This window comes from Oncorhynchus tshawytscha, unplaced genomic scaffold (assembly GCF_018296145.1).
Source record: "Oncorhynchus tshawytscha isolate Ot180627B unplaced genomic scaffold, Otsh_v2.0 Un_contig_1094_pilon_pilon, whole genome shotgun sequence".
Classification (NCBI taxonomy): Eukaryota; Metazoa; Chordata; class Actinopteri; order Salmoniformes; family Salmonidae; genus Oncorhynchus; species Oncorhynchus tshawytscha.
The window spans coordinates 20,001-32,500 of record NW_024609075.1 but is presented as its reverse complement, the minus strand read 5'-3'; the positions used below and the strand labels follow the sequence as shown (position 1 = coordinate 32,500).

Genomic DNA, 12,500 nt, shown 5'->3' with positions numbered 1-12,500 from the left:
GTAGCCTAGTAGTTAGAGTGTAGAGGTGGTATGGTAGCCTAGTGGTTAGAGTGTATAGGTGGTATGGTAGCCTAGTGGTTAGAGTGTATAGGTGGTATGGTAGCCTAGTGGTTAGAGCGTTGGACCAGTAACCGGAAAGTTGCAAGTTCAAATCCCCGAGCTGACAAGGTACAAATCTGTCATTCTGCCCCTGAACAGGCAGTTAACCTGTTCCTAGGCCGTCATTGAAAATAAGAATTTGTTCTTAACTGACTTGTCTAGTTAAATAAAGGTCAAATAAAAGGTAAACTATTTGGAAAATAGTTTTATTTGAAAACCAGACCTTCTGAACTGTTTTGTTCAAATAATTGGTTTAATTTAGTATAGTATACGCTTCAGTCTCATAGTCAATTTGAAGCTTCAAAGGGAAAGGTGATGTGATCCTGGTTGGTAATCCAACTGACTACAGGCTACTAACCTGGTAATCCAACTGACTACAGGCTACTAACCTGGTGATCCAACTGACTACAGGCTACTAACCTGGTAATCCAACTGACTACAGGCTACTAACCTGGTAATCCAACTGACTACAGGCTACTAACCTGGTAATCCAACTGACTACAGGCTACTAACCTGGTAATCCAACTGACTACAGGCTACTAACCTGGTAATCCAACTGACTACAGGCTACTAACCTGGTAATCCAACTGACTACAGGCTACTAACCTGGTAATCCAACTGACTACAGGCTACTAACCTGGTAATCCAACTGACTACAGGCTAATAAACCTGGTAATCCAACTGACTACAGGCTACTAACCTGGTAATCCAACTGACTACAGGCTACTAACCTGGTAATCCAACCGACTACAGGCTACTAACCTGGTAATCCAACTGACTACAGGCTACTAACCTGGTAATCCAACTGACTACAGGCTACTAACCTGGTGATCCAACTGACTACAGGCTACTAACCTGGTAATCCAACTGACTACAGGCTACTAACCTGGTAATCCAACTGACTACAGGCTACTAACCTGGTAATCCAACTGACTACAGGCTACTAACCTGGTAATCCAACTGACTACAGGCTACTAACCTGGTAATCCAACTGACTACAGGCTACTAACCTGGTAATCCAACTGACTACAGGCTACTAACCTGGTAATCCAACTGACTACAGGCTACTAACCTGGTAATCCAACTGACTACAGGCTAATAAACCTGGTAATCCAACTGACTACAGGCTACTAACCTGGTAATCCAACTGACTACAGGCTACTAACCTGGTAATCCAACTGACTACAGGCTACTAACCTGGTAATCCAACTGACTACAGGCTACTAACCTGGTAATCCAACTGACTACAGGCTACTAACCTGGTAATCCAACTGACTACAGGCTACTAACCTGGTAATCCAACTGACTACAGGCTACTAACCTGGTAATCCAACTGTCTACAGGCTACTAACCTGGTAATCCAACTGACTACAGGCTACTAACCTGGTAATCCAACTGACTACAGGCTACTAACCTGGTAATCCAACTGACTACAGGCTACTAACCTGGTAATCCAACTGACTACAGGCTACTAACCTGGTAATCCAACTGACTACAGGCTACTAACCTGGTAATCCAACTGACTACAGGCTACTAACCTGGTAATCCAACTGACTACAGGCTACTAACCTGGTAATCCAACTGACTACAGGCTACTAACCTGGTAATCCAACTGACTACAGGCTACTAACCTGGTAATCCAACTGACTACAGGCTACTAACCTGGTAATCCAACTGACTACAGGCTACTAACCTGGTAATCCAACTGACTACAGGCTACTAACCTGGCAATCCAACTGACTACAGGCTACTAACCTGGTAATCCAACTGACTATAGGCAACTAACCTGGTAATCCAACTGACTACAGGCTACTAACCTGGTAATCCAACTGACTACAGGCTACTAACCTGGAAATCCAACTGACTACAGGCTACTAAACTGGTAATCCAACTGACTACAGGCTACTAACATGGTAATCCAACTGACTACAGGCTACTAAACTGGTAATCCAACTGACTACAGGCTACTAACCTGGTAATCCAACTGACTATAGGCTACTAACCTGGTAATCCAACAGACTATAGGCTACTAACCTGGCAATCCAACTGACTATAGGCTACTAACCTGGTAATCCAACTGACTACAGGCTACTAACCTGGTAATCCAACTGACTATAGGCTACTAACCTGGTAATCCAACAGACTATAGGCTACTAACCTGGCAATCCAACTGACTATAGGCTACTAACCTGGTAATCCAACAGACTACAGGCTACTAACCTGGTAATCCAACTAACTATAGGATACTAACCTGGTAATCCAACTGACTATAGGCTACTAACCTGGTAATCCAACTGACTATAGGCTACTAACCTGGTAATCCAACAGACTACAGGCTACTAACCTGGTAATCCAACTAACTATAGGCTACTAACCTGGTAATCCAACAGACTATAGTCTACTAACCTGGCAATCCAACTGACTATAGGCTACTAACCTGGTAATCCAACTAACTAGAGGCTACTAACCTGGTAATCCAACTGACTACAGGCTACTAACCTGGTAATCCAACTAACTAGAGGCTACTAACCTGGTAATCCAACTGACTATAGGCTACTAACCTGGTAATCCAACAGACTATAGTCTACTAACCTGGCAATCCAACTGACTATAGGCTACTAACCTGGTAATCCAACTGACTAGAGGCTACTAACCTGGTAATCCAACTGACTACAGGCTACTAACCTGGTAATCCAACTAACTAGAGGCTACTAACCTGGTAATCCAACTGACTACAGGCTACTAACCTGGTAATCCAACTGACTACAGGCTACTAACCTGGCAATCCAACTGACTACAGGCTACTAACCTGGCAATCCAACTGACTACAGGCAACTAACCTGGTAATCCAACAGACTACAGGCTACTAACCTGGTAATCCAACTAACTATAGGCTACTAACCTGGTAATCCAACTGACTACAGGCTACTAACCTGGTAATCCAACTGACTACAGGCTACTAAACTGGTAATCCAACTGACTACAGGCTACTAACATGGTAATCCAACTGACTACAGGCTACTAAACTGGTAATCCAACTGACTACAGGCTACTAACCTGGTAATCCAACTGACTATAGGCTACTAACCTGGTAATCCAACAGACTATAGGCTACTAACCTGGCAATCCAACTGACTATAGGCTACTAACCTGGTAATCCAACAGACTACAGGCTACTAACCTGGTAATCCAACTAACTATAGGCTACTAACCTGGTAATCCAACTAACTATAGGATACTAACCTGGTAATCCAACTGACTATAGGCTACTAACCTGGTAATCCAACAGACTATAGTCTACTAACCTGGCAATCCAACTGACTATAGGCTACTAACCTGGTAATCCAACTAACTAGAGGCTACTAACCTGGTAATCCAACTAACTAGAGGCTACTAACCTGGTAATCCAACTGACTACAGGCTACTAACCTGGTAATCCAACTGACTACAGGCTACTAACCTGGTAATCCAACAGACTATAGTCTACTAACCTGGCAATCCAACTGACTATAGGCTACTAACCTGGTAATCCAACTAACTAGAGGCTACTAACCTGGTAATCCAACTGACTACAGGCTACTAACCTGGTAATCCAACTAACTAGAGGCTACTAACCTGGTAATCCAACTGACTACAGGCTACTAACCTGGTAATCCAACTAACTAGAGGCTACTAACCTGGTAATCCAACTGACTACAGGCTACTAACCTGGTAATCCAACTAACTTTAGGCTACTAACCTGGTAATCCAACTAACTATAGGATACTAACCTGGTGATCCAACTGACTATAGGCTACTAACCTGGTAATCCAACAGACTATAGGCTACTAACCTGGTAATCCAACTGACTACAGGCTACTAAAACCAACAGTTTAGCGCTGCGCTTCGGAGTTTTGATAATATCTATAATATTTATCGCTGACCAGCAGATGTCACTAAAGTGCACTGTAACCGGATAATGAAGCCCAGGGAAATTCAACCTTTTTTTTTTCTTTTACCCAATTGGCTGAAAAGCCTCAATGCTTCAGGAAGCTTTGTTTCCCCCATCACTACCTTTAGTTGATGGCAGTCGTGGACATACAGAAGAACAGGGCTTTAAAGTTGTATATAGACTTGTTTATACTGTATTATTGACTGTATGTTTGTTTTACTCCATGTGTGTAACTCTGTGTCGTTGTATCTGTCGAACTGCTTTGCTTTATCTTGGCCAGGTCGCAATTGTAAATGAGAACTTGTTCTCAACTTGCCTACCTGGTTAAATAAAGGGAAATAAAAAGTGAAGTAGACAATCACCCAGCATTGGTCTGTGGTGACCTCTACTGGTGAACATGTAAACTGCACTGAATTGAGCTGAGCAGCGAAGTGCTCTGACCTACACACATCATAAACAAATGAATTGACTTACAGGGCTATTTCATCCTTGGAAACAGTTGGGGTCTGGCTTCTTGCAGGCTGAGCTGTTTCAGTCTCTTTCCCCTTCTTCTGCATCCTAAAAACATGTGTAGGCCTTGGTCAAGATCGTTCTCTGATATGACTTTCAAAGTGTAATGTCTGATATTAACTAACTACTTTATTATAGACAGGTAATGTCTGATATCAACTACTTTATTATAGACGGGTAATGTCTAATATTAACTACTTTATTATAGACGGGTAATGTCTGATATTAACTACTTTATTATAGACAGGTAATGTCTTATATATGAACTACTTTATTATAGACGGGTAATGTCTGATATTAACTACTTTATTATAGACAGGTAATGTCTGATATTAACTAACTACTTTATTATAGATGGGTAATGTCTGATATTAACTACTTTATTATAGACAGGTAATGTCTGATATTAACTACTTTATTATAGATGGGTAATGTCTGATATTAACTAATGTTTATTATTTATTATGGGTAATGTCTGATATTAACTACTTTATTATAGACAGGTAATGTCTGATATTAACTAACTTTATTATAGACAGGTAATGTCTGATGACGGGTAATGTCTGATATTAACTACTTTTATTATAGACAGGTAATGTCTGATATTAACTAACTACTTTATTATAGACAGGTAATGTCTGATATTAACTAACTTTATTATAGACAGGTAATGTCTGATATCTTTATTATAGACAGGTAATGTCTGATATTAACTACTTTATTATAGACAGGTAATGTCTGATATTAACTAACTACTTTATTACAGACAGGTAATGTCTGATATCAACTACTTTATTATAGATGGGTAATGTCTGATATCAACTAACTACTTTATTATAGACAGGTAATGTCTGATATTAATTAACTACTTTATTATAGACAGGTAATGTCTGATATTAATTAACTACTTTATTATAGACAGGTAATGTCTGATATTAATTAACTACTTTATTATAGACAGGTAATGTCTGATATCAACTACTTTATTATAGATGGGTAATGTCTGATATCAACTAACTACTTTATTATAGACAGGTAATGTCTGATATTAATTAACTACTTTATTATAGACTAATGTCTTATTAACTACTTTATTATAGACAAATGTCTTAACTAACTTTTATTATAGACAGGTAATGTCTGATATTAACTAACTACTTTATTATAGACAGGTAATGTCTGATATTAACTAAACTTTATTATAGACAGGTAATGTCTGATTATAGACTGGTAATGTCTATATCAACTACTTTATTATAGACGGGTAATGTCTGATATCAACTACTTTATTATAGACAATGTCTGATATCAACTACTTTATTATAGACAGGTAATGTCTGATATCAACTACTTTATTATAGACAGGTAATGTCTGATATCAACTACTTTATTATAGATGGGTAATGTCTGATATCAACTACTTTATTATAGACTAATGCTGATATATTTTATTATAGACAGATATTAACTACTTTATTATAGACAGGTAATGTCTGATATTAACTACTTTATTATAGACAGGTAATGTCTGATATCAACTAACTACTTTATTATAGACAGGTAATGTCTGATATTAATTAACTACTTTATTATAGACAGGTAATGTCTGATATCAACTACTTTATTATAGACAGGTAATGTCTGATATTAACTACTTTATTATAGACAGGTAATGTCTGATATTAATTAACTACTTTATTATAGACAGGTAATGTCTGATATCAACTACTTTATTATAGATGGGTAATGTCTGATATCAACTAACTACTTTATTATAGACAGGTAATGTCTGATATTAATTAACTACTTTATTATAGACAGGTAATGTCTGATATCAACTAACTACTTTATTATAGATGGGTAATGTCTGATATCAACTACTTTATTATAGACAGGTAATGTCTGATATTAATTAACTACTTTATTATAGACAGGTAATGTCTGATATCAACTACTTTATTATAGACAGGTAATGTATATTAACTAACTACTTCATTATAGACAGGTAATGTCTGATATGAACTAACTATTTATTATAGACAGGTAATGTCTGATATTAACTACTTTATTATAGACAGGTAATGTCTGATATTAACTAACTACTTTATTATAGACAGGTAATGTCTGATATCAACTACTTTATTATAGACTGGTAATGTCTGATATCAACTACTTTATTATAGATGGGTAATGTCTGATAACTACTTTATTATAGACTAATGTCTACTACTTTATTATAGACAAGTAATGTCTGATATTAACTACTTTATTATAGACAGGTATGTCTGATATCAACTACTTTATTATAGACAGGTAATGTCTGATATCAACTAACTACTTTATTATAGACAGGTAATGTCTGATATCAACTACTTTATTATAGACTGGTAATGTCTAATATTAACTAACTACTTTATTATAGATAAATGTCTGATATCAACTACTTTATTATAGACAGGTAATGTCTGATATTAACTACTTTATTATAGACGGTAATGTCTGATATTAACTACTTTATTATAGACAGGTAATGTCTAATATTAACTAACTACTTTATTATAGACAGGTAATGTCTGATATTAACTAACTATGTTATTATAGACAGGTAATGTCTAATATTAACAAACTATTATAGACAGGTAATGTCTAATATTAACGACTTTATTATAGACAATGTCTGATATCACCTACTTTATTATAGACGGGTAATGTCTGATATCACCTAATTATAGACTAATGTCTGATATCAACTACTTTATTATAGACGGGTAATGCCTGATATCAACTACTTTATTATAGACGGGTAATGCCTGATATCAACTACTTTATTATAGATGGGTAATGTCTGATATCAACTACTTTATTATAGATGGGTAATGTCTGTATCAACTACTTTATTATAGACGGGTAATGCCTGATATCAACTACTTTATTATAGATGGGTAATGTCTGATATCAACTACTTTATTATAGACGGGTAATGCCTGATATCAACTACTTTATTATAGACAGGTAATGTCTGATATTAACGAATTACTTTCTTATAGATGGGTAATGTCTGATATTAACTAACTACTTTATTATAGACAGGTAATGTCTGATATTAACTAACTATGTTATTATAGACAGGTAATGTCTGATATTAACTACTTTATTATAGACAGGTAATGTCTGATATTAACTAACTACTTTATTACAGACAGGTAATATCTGATATCAACTACTTTATTATAGACAGGTCATGTCTGATATTAACTAACTACTTTATTATAGACAGGTAATGTCTGATATCAACTACCTACTTTATTATAGACTGGTAATGTCTGATATCAACTAACTACTTTATTATAGACGGGTAATGTCTGATATTAACTACTTTATTATAGACAAGTAATGTCTGATATTAACTAACTACTTTATTATAGACAGGTAATGTCTGATATTAACTAACTACTTTATTATAGACAGGTAATGTCTGATATTAACTAACTACTTCATTATAGACAGGTAATGTCTGATATGAACTAACTATGTTATTATAGACAGGTAATGTCTGATATTAACTACTTTATTATAGACAGGTAATGTCTGATATTAACTAACTACTTTATTATAGACAGGTAATGTCTGATATCAACTACTTTATTATAGACTGGTAATGTCTATTATCAACTACTTTATTATAGATGGGTAATGTCTGAAAACAACTAACTACTTTATTATAGACGAGTAATGTCTAATATTAACTACTTTATTATAGACAAGTAATGTCTGATATTAACTACTTTATTATAGACAGGTCATGTCTGATATCAACTACTTTATTATAGACTAATGTCTGATATCAACTACTTTATTATAGACTGGTAATGTCTGATATCAACTACTTTATTATAGACTGGTAATGTCTAATTACAACTACTTTATTATAGATGAGTAATGTCTGATATCAACTACTTTATTATAGATGGGTAATGTCTGATATCAACTAACTACTTTATTATAGACGGTAATGTCTGATATTAACTACTTTATTATAGACGGGTAATGTCTAATATCAACTACTTTATTATAGATGGGTAATGTCTGATATTAACTACTTTATTATAGACAGGTAATGTCTGATATTAACTACTTTATTATAGATGGGTAATGTCTGATATCAACTACTTTATTATAGACAGGTAATGTCTGATATCAACTACTTTATTATAGACAGGTAATGTCTGATATTAACTACTTTATTATAGACAGGTAATGTCTGATATTAACTAACTACTTTATTATAGACAGGTAATGTCTGATATCAACTACTTTATTATAGACAGGTAATGTCTGATATCAACTACTTTATTATAGACAGGTAATGTCTGATATTAACTACTTTATTATAGACAGGTAATGTCTGATATTAACTAACTACTTTATTACAGACAGGTAATGTCTGATATCAACTACTTTATTATAGATGGGTAATGTCTGATATCAACTAACTACTTTATTATAGACAGGTAATGTCTATTTACAACTACTTTATTATAGATGGGTAATGTCTGATATCAACTACTTTATTATAGACGGGTAATGTCTGATATCAACTACTTTATTATAGACGGGTAATGCCTGATATCAACTACTTTATTATAGACGGGTAATGTCTGATATTAACTGACTAATTTCTTATAGACGGGTAATGTCTGATATTAACTGACTAATTTATTATAGACAGGTAATGTCTGATATCAACTACTTTATTATAGACAGGTAATGTCTGATATCAACTACTTTATTATAGACAGGTAATGTCTGATATCAAAAACTTTATTATAGACAGGTAATGTCTGATATCAACTACTTTATTATAGATGGGTAATGCCTGATATCAACTAATTTATTATAGACAGGTAATGTCTGATATTAACTACCTACTTTATTATAGATGGGTAATGTCTGATATCAAACTAACTAATTTATTATAGCTGGGTAATGTCTGATATCAAACTAACTAATTTATTATAGATGGGTAATGTCTGATATCAAACTAACTAATTTATTATAGATGGGTAATGTCTAATATTAACTAACTACTTTATTATAGACAGGTAATGTCTAATATTAACTAACTACTTTATTATAGACGGGTAATGTCTAATATCAACTACTTTATGATAGACAGGTAATGTCTGATATCAACTACCTACTTTATTATAGACTGGTAATGTTTGATATCAACTAACTACTTTATTATAGACGGGTAATGTCTGATATCAACTACCTACTTTATTATAGACAGGTAATGTCTGATATTAACTAACTACTTTATTATAGACAGGTAATGTCTGATATCAACTAACTACTTTATTATAGATGGGTAATGTCTGATATTAACTACTTTATTATAGACAGGTAATGTCTGATATTAACTACTTTATTATAGATGGGTAATGTCTGATATCAACTACTTTATTATAGACAGGTAATGTCTGATATCAACTACTTTATTATAGACAGGTAATGTCTGATATCAACTACTTTATTATAGACAGGTAATGTCTGATATTAACTAACTACTTTATTATAGACAGGTAATGTCTGATATCAACTACTTTATTATAGACGGGTAATGTCTGATATCAACAACTTTATTATAGACTGGTAATGTCTGATTTCAGCTACTTTATTATAGACAGGTAATGTCTGATATTAACTAACTACTTTATTATAGACAGGTAATGTCTGATATTAACTAACTACTTTATTATAGACAGGTAATGTCTGATATTAACTAACTACTTCATTATAGACAGGTAATGTCTGATATGAACTAACTATGTTATTATAGACAGGTAATGTCTGATATTAACTACTTTATTATAGACAGGTAATGTCTGATATTAACTAACTACTTTATTATAGACAGGTAATGTCTGATATCAACTACTTTATTATAGACTGGTAATGTCTGATATCAACTACTTTATTATAGACTGGTAATGTCTAATTACAACTACTTTATTATAGATGGGTAATGTCTGAAAACAACTAACTACTTTATTATAGACGAGTAATGTCTAATATTAACTGCTTTATTATAGACAAGTAATGTCTGATATTAACTACTTTATTATAGACAGGTCATGTCTGATATCAACTACTTTATTATAGACAGGTAATGTCTGATATCAACTACTTTATTATAGACTGGTAATGTCTAATTACAACTACTTTATTATAGATGAGTAATGTCTGATATCAACTACTTTATTATAGATGGGTAATGTCTGATATCAACTACTTTATTATAGACAGGTAATGTCTGATATTAACTAACTACTTTATTATAGACAGGTAATGTCTGATATCAACTACTTTATTATAGACTGGTAATGTCTGATATCAACTACTTTATTATAGACTGGTAATGTCTAATTACAACTACTTTATTATAGATGAGTAATGTCTGATATCAACTACTTTATTATAGATGGGTAATGTCTGATATTAACTACTTTATTATAGACGGGTAATGTCTAATATCAACTACTTTATTATAGACAGGTAATGTCTGATATCAACTACTTTATTATAGACAGGTAATGTCTGATATTAACTACTTTATTATAGACAGGTAATGTCTGATATCAACTACTTTATTATAGACAGGTAATGTCTGATATTAATTAACTACTTTATTATAGACAGGTAATGTCTGATATCAACTACTTTATTATAGATGGGTAATGTCTGATATCAACTAACTACTTTATTATAGATGGGTAATGTCTGATATTAACTACTTTATTATAGACAGGTAATGTCTGATATTAACTAACTACTTTATTATAGACAGGTAATGTCTGATATCAACTACTTTATTATAGACGGGTAATGCCTGATATCAACTACTTTATTATAGACTGGTAATGTCTATTTACAACTACTTTATTATAGATGGGTAATGTCTGATATCAACTACTTTATTATAGACGGGTAATGTCTGATATCAACTACTTTATTATAGACGGGTAATGCCTGATATCAACTACTTTATTATAGACGGGTAATGTCTGATATTAACTAACTAATTTCTTATAGACAGGTAATGTCTGATATTAACTAACTAATTTATTATAGACAGGTAATGTCTGATATCAACTACTTTATTATAGACAGGTAATGTCTGATATCAACTACTTTATTATAGACAGGTAATGTCTGATATCAAAAACTTTATTATAGACAGGTAATGTCTGATATCAACTACTTTATTATAGATGGGTAATGCCTGATATCAACTAATTTATTATAGACAGGTAATGTCTGATATTAACTACCTACTTTATTATAGCTGGGTAATGTCTGATATCAAACTAACTAATTTATTATAGCTGGGTAATGTCTGATATCAAACTAACTAATTTATTATAGATGGGTAATGTCTAATATTAACTAACTACTTTATTATAGACAGGTAATGTCTAATATTAACTAACTACTTTATTATAGACAGGTAATGTCTAATATTAACTAACTACTTTATTATAGACGGGTAATGTCTAATATCAACTACTTTATTATAGACGGGTAATGTCTGATATCAACTACTTTATTATAGACTGGTAATGTCTGATATTAACTAACTACTTTATTATAGACGGGTAATGTCTAATATCAACTACTTTATGATAGACAGGTAATGTCTGATATCAACTACCTACTTTATTATAGACTGGTAATGTTTGATATCAACTAACTACTTTATTATAGACGGGTAATGTCTGATATCAACTACCTACTTTATTATAGACAGGTAATGTCTGATATTAACTAACTACTTTATTATAGACAGGTAATGTCTGATATTAACTAACTACTTTATTATAGACGGGTAATGTCTGATATCAACTACCTACTTTATTATAGACGGGTAATGTCTGATATTAACTAACTACTTTATTAT

At 33.0% G+C, this 12,500-nt stretch overlaps 1 protein-coding gene across 2 annotated transcripts in view; it reads right to left on the bottom strand.

Moving 5' to 3' along the window:
• Positions 1 to 12,500, bottom strand: part of LOC121844240 (tetratricopeptide repeat protein 29-like) — a 42,252-nt gene that overhangs the window by 27,678 nt on the left and 2,074 nt on the right. For both annotated transcript variants that reach the window (XR_006081907.1, XM_042314128.1), the window contains exon 2: positions 4,505 to 4,588. Coding sequence is in view for 1 of the 2 variants with exons in the window: in XM_042314128.1 (XP_042170062.1) it covers positions 4,505 to 4,588 (84 nt within the window). In the remaining variant the exon portion in view is untranslated. The remainder of the gene's footprint in view (positions 1 to 4,504; positions 4,589 to 12,500) is intronic.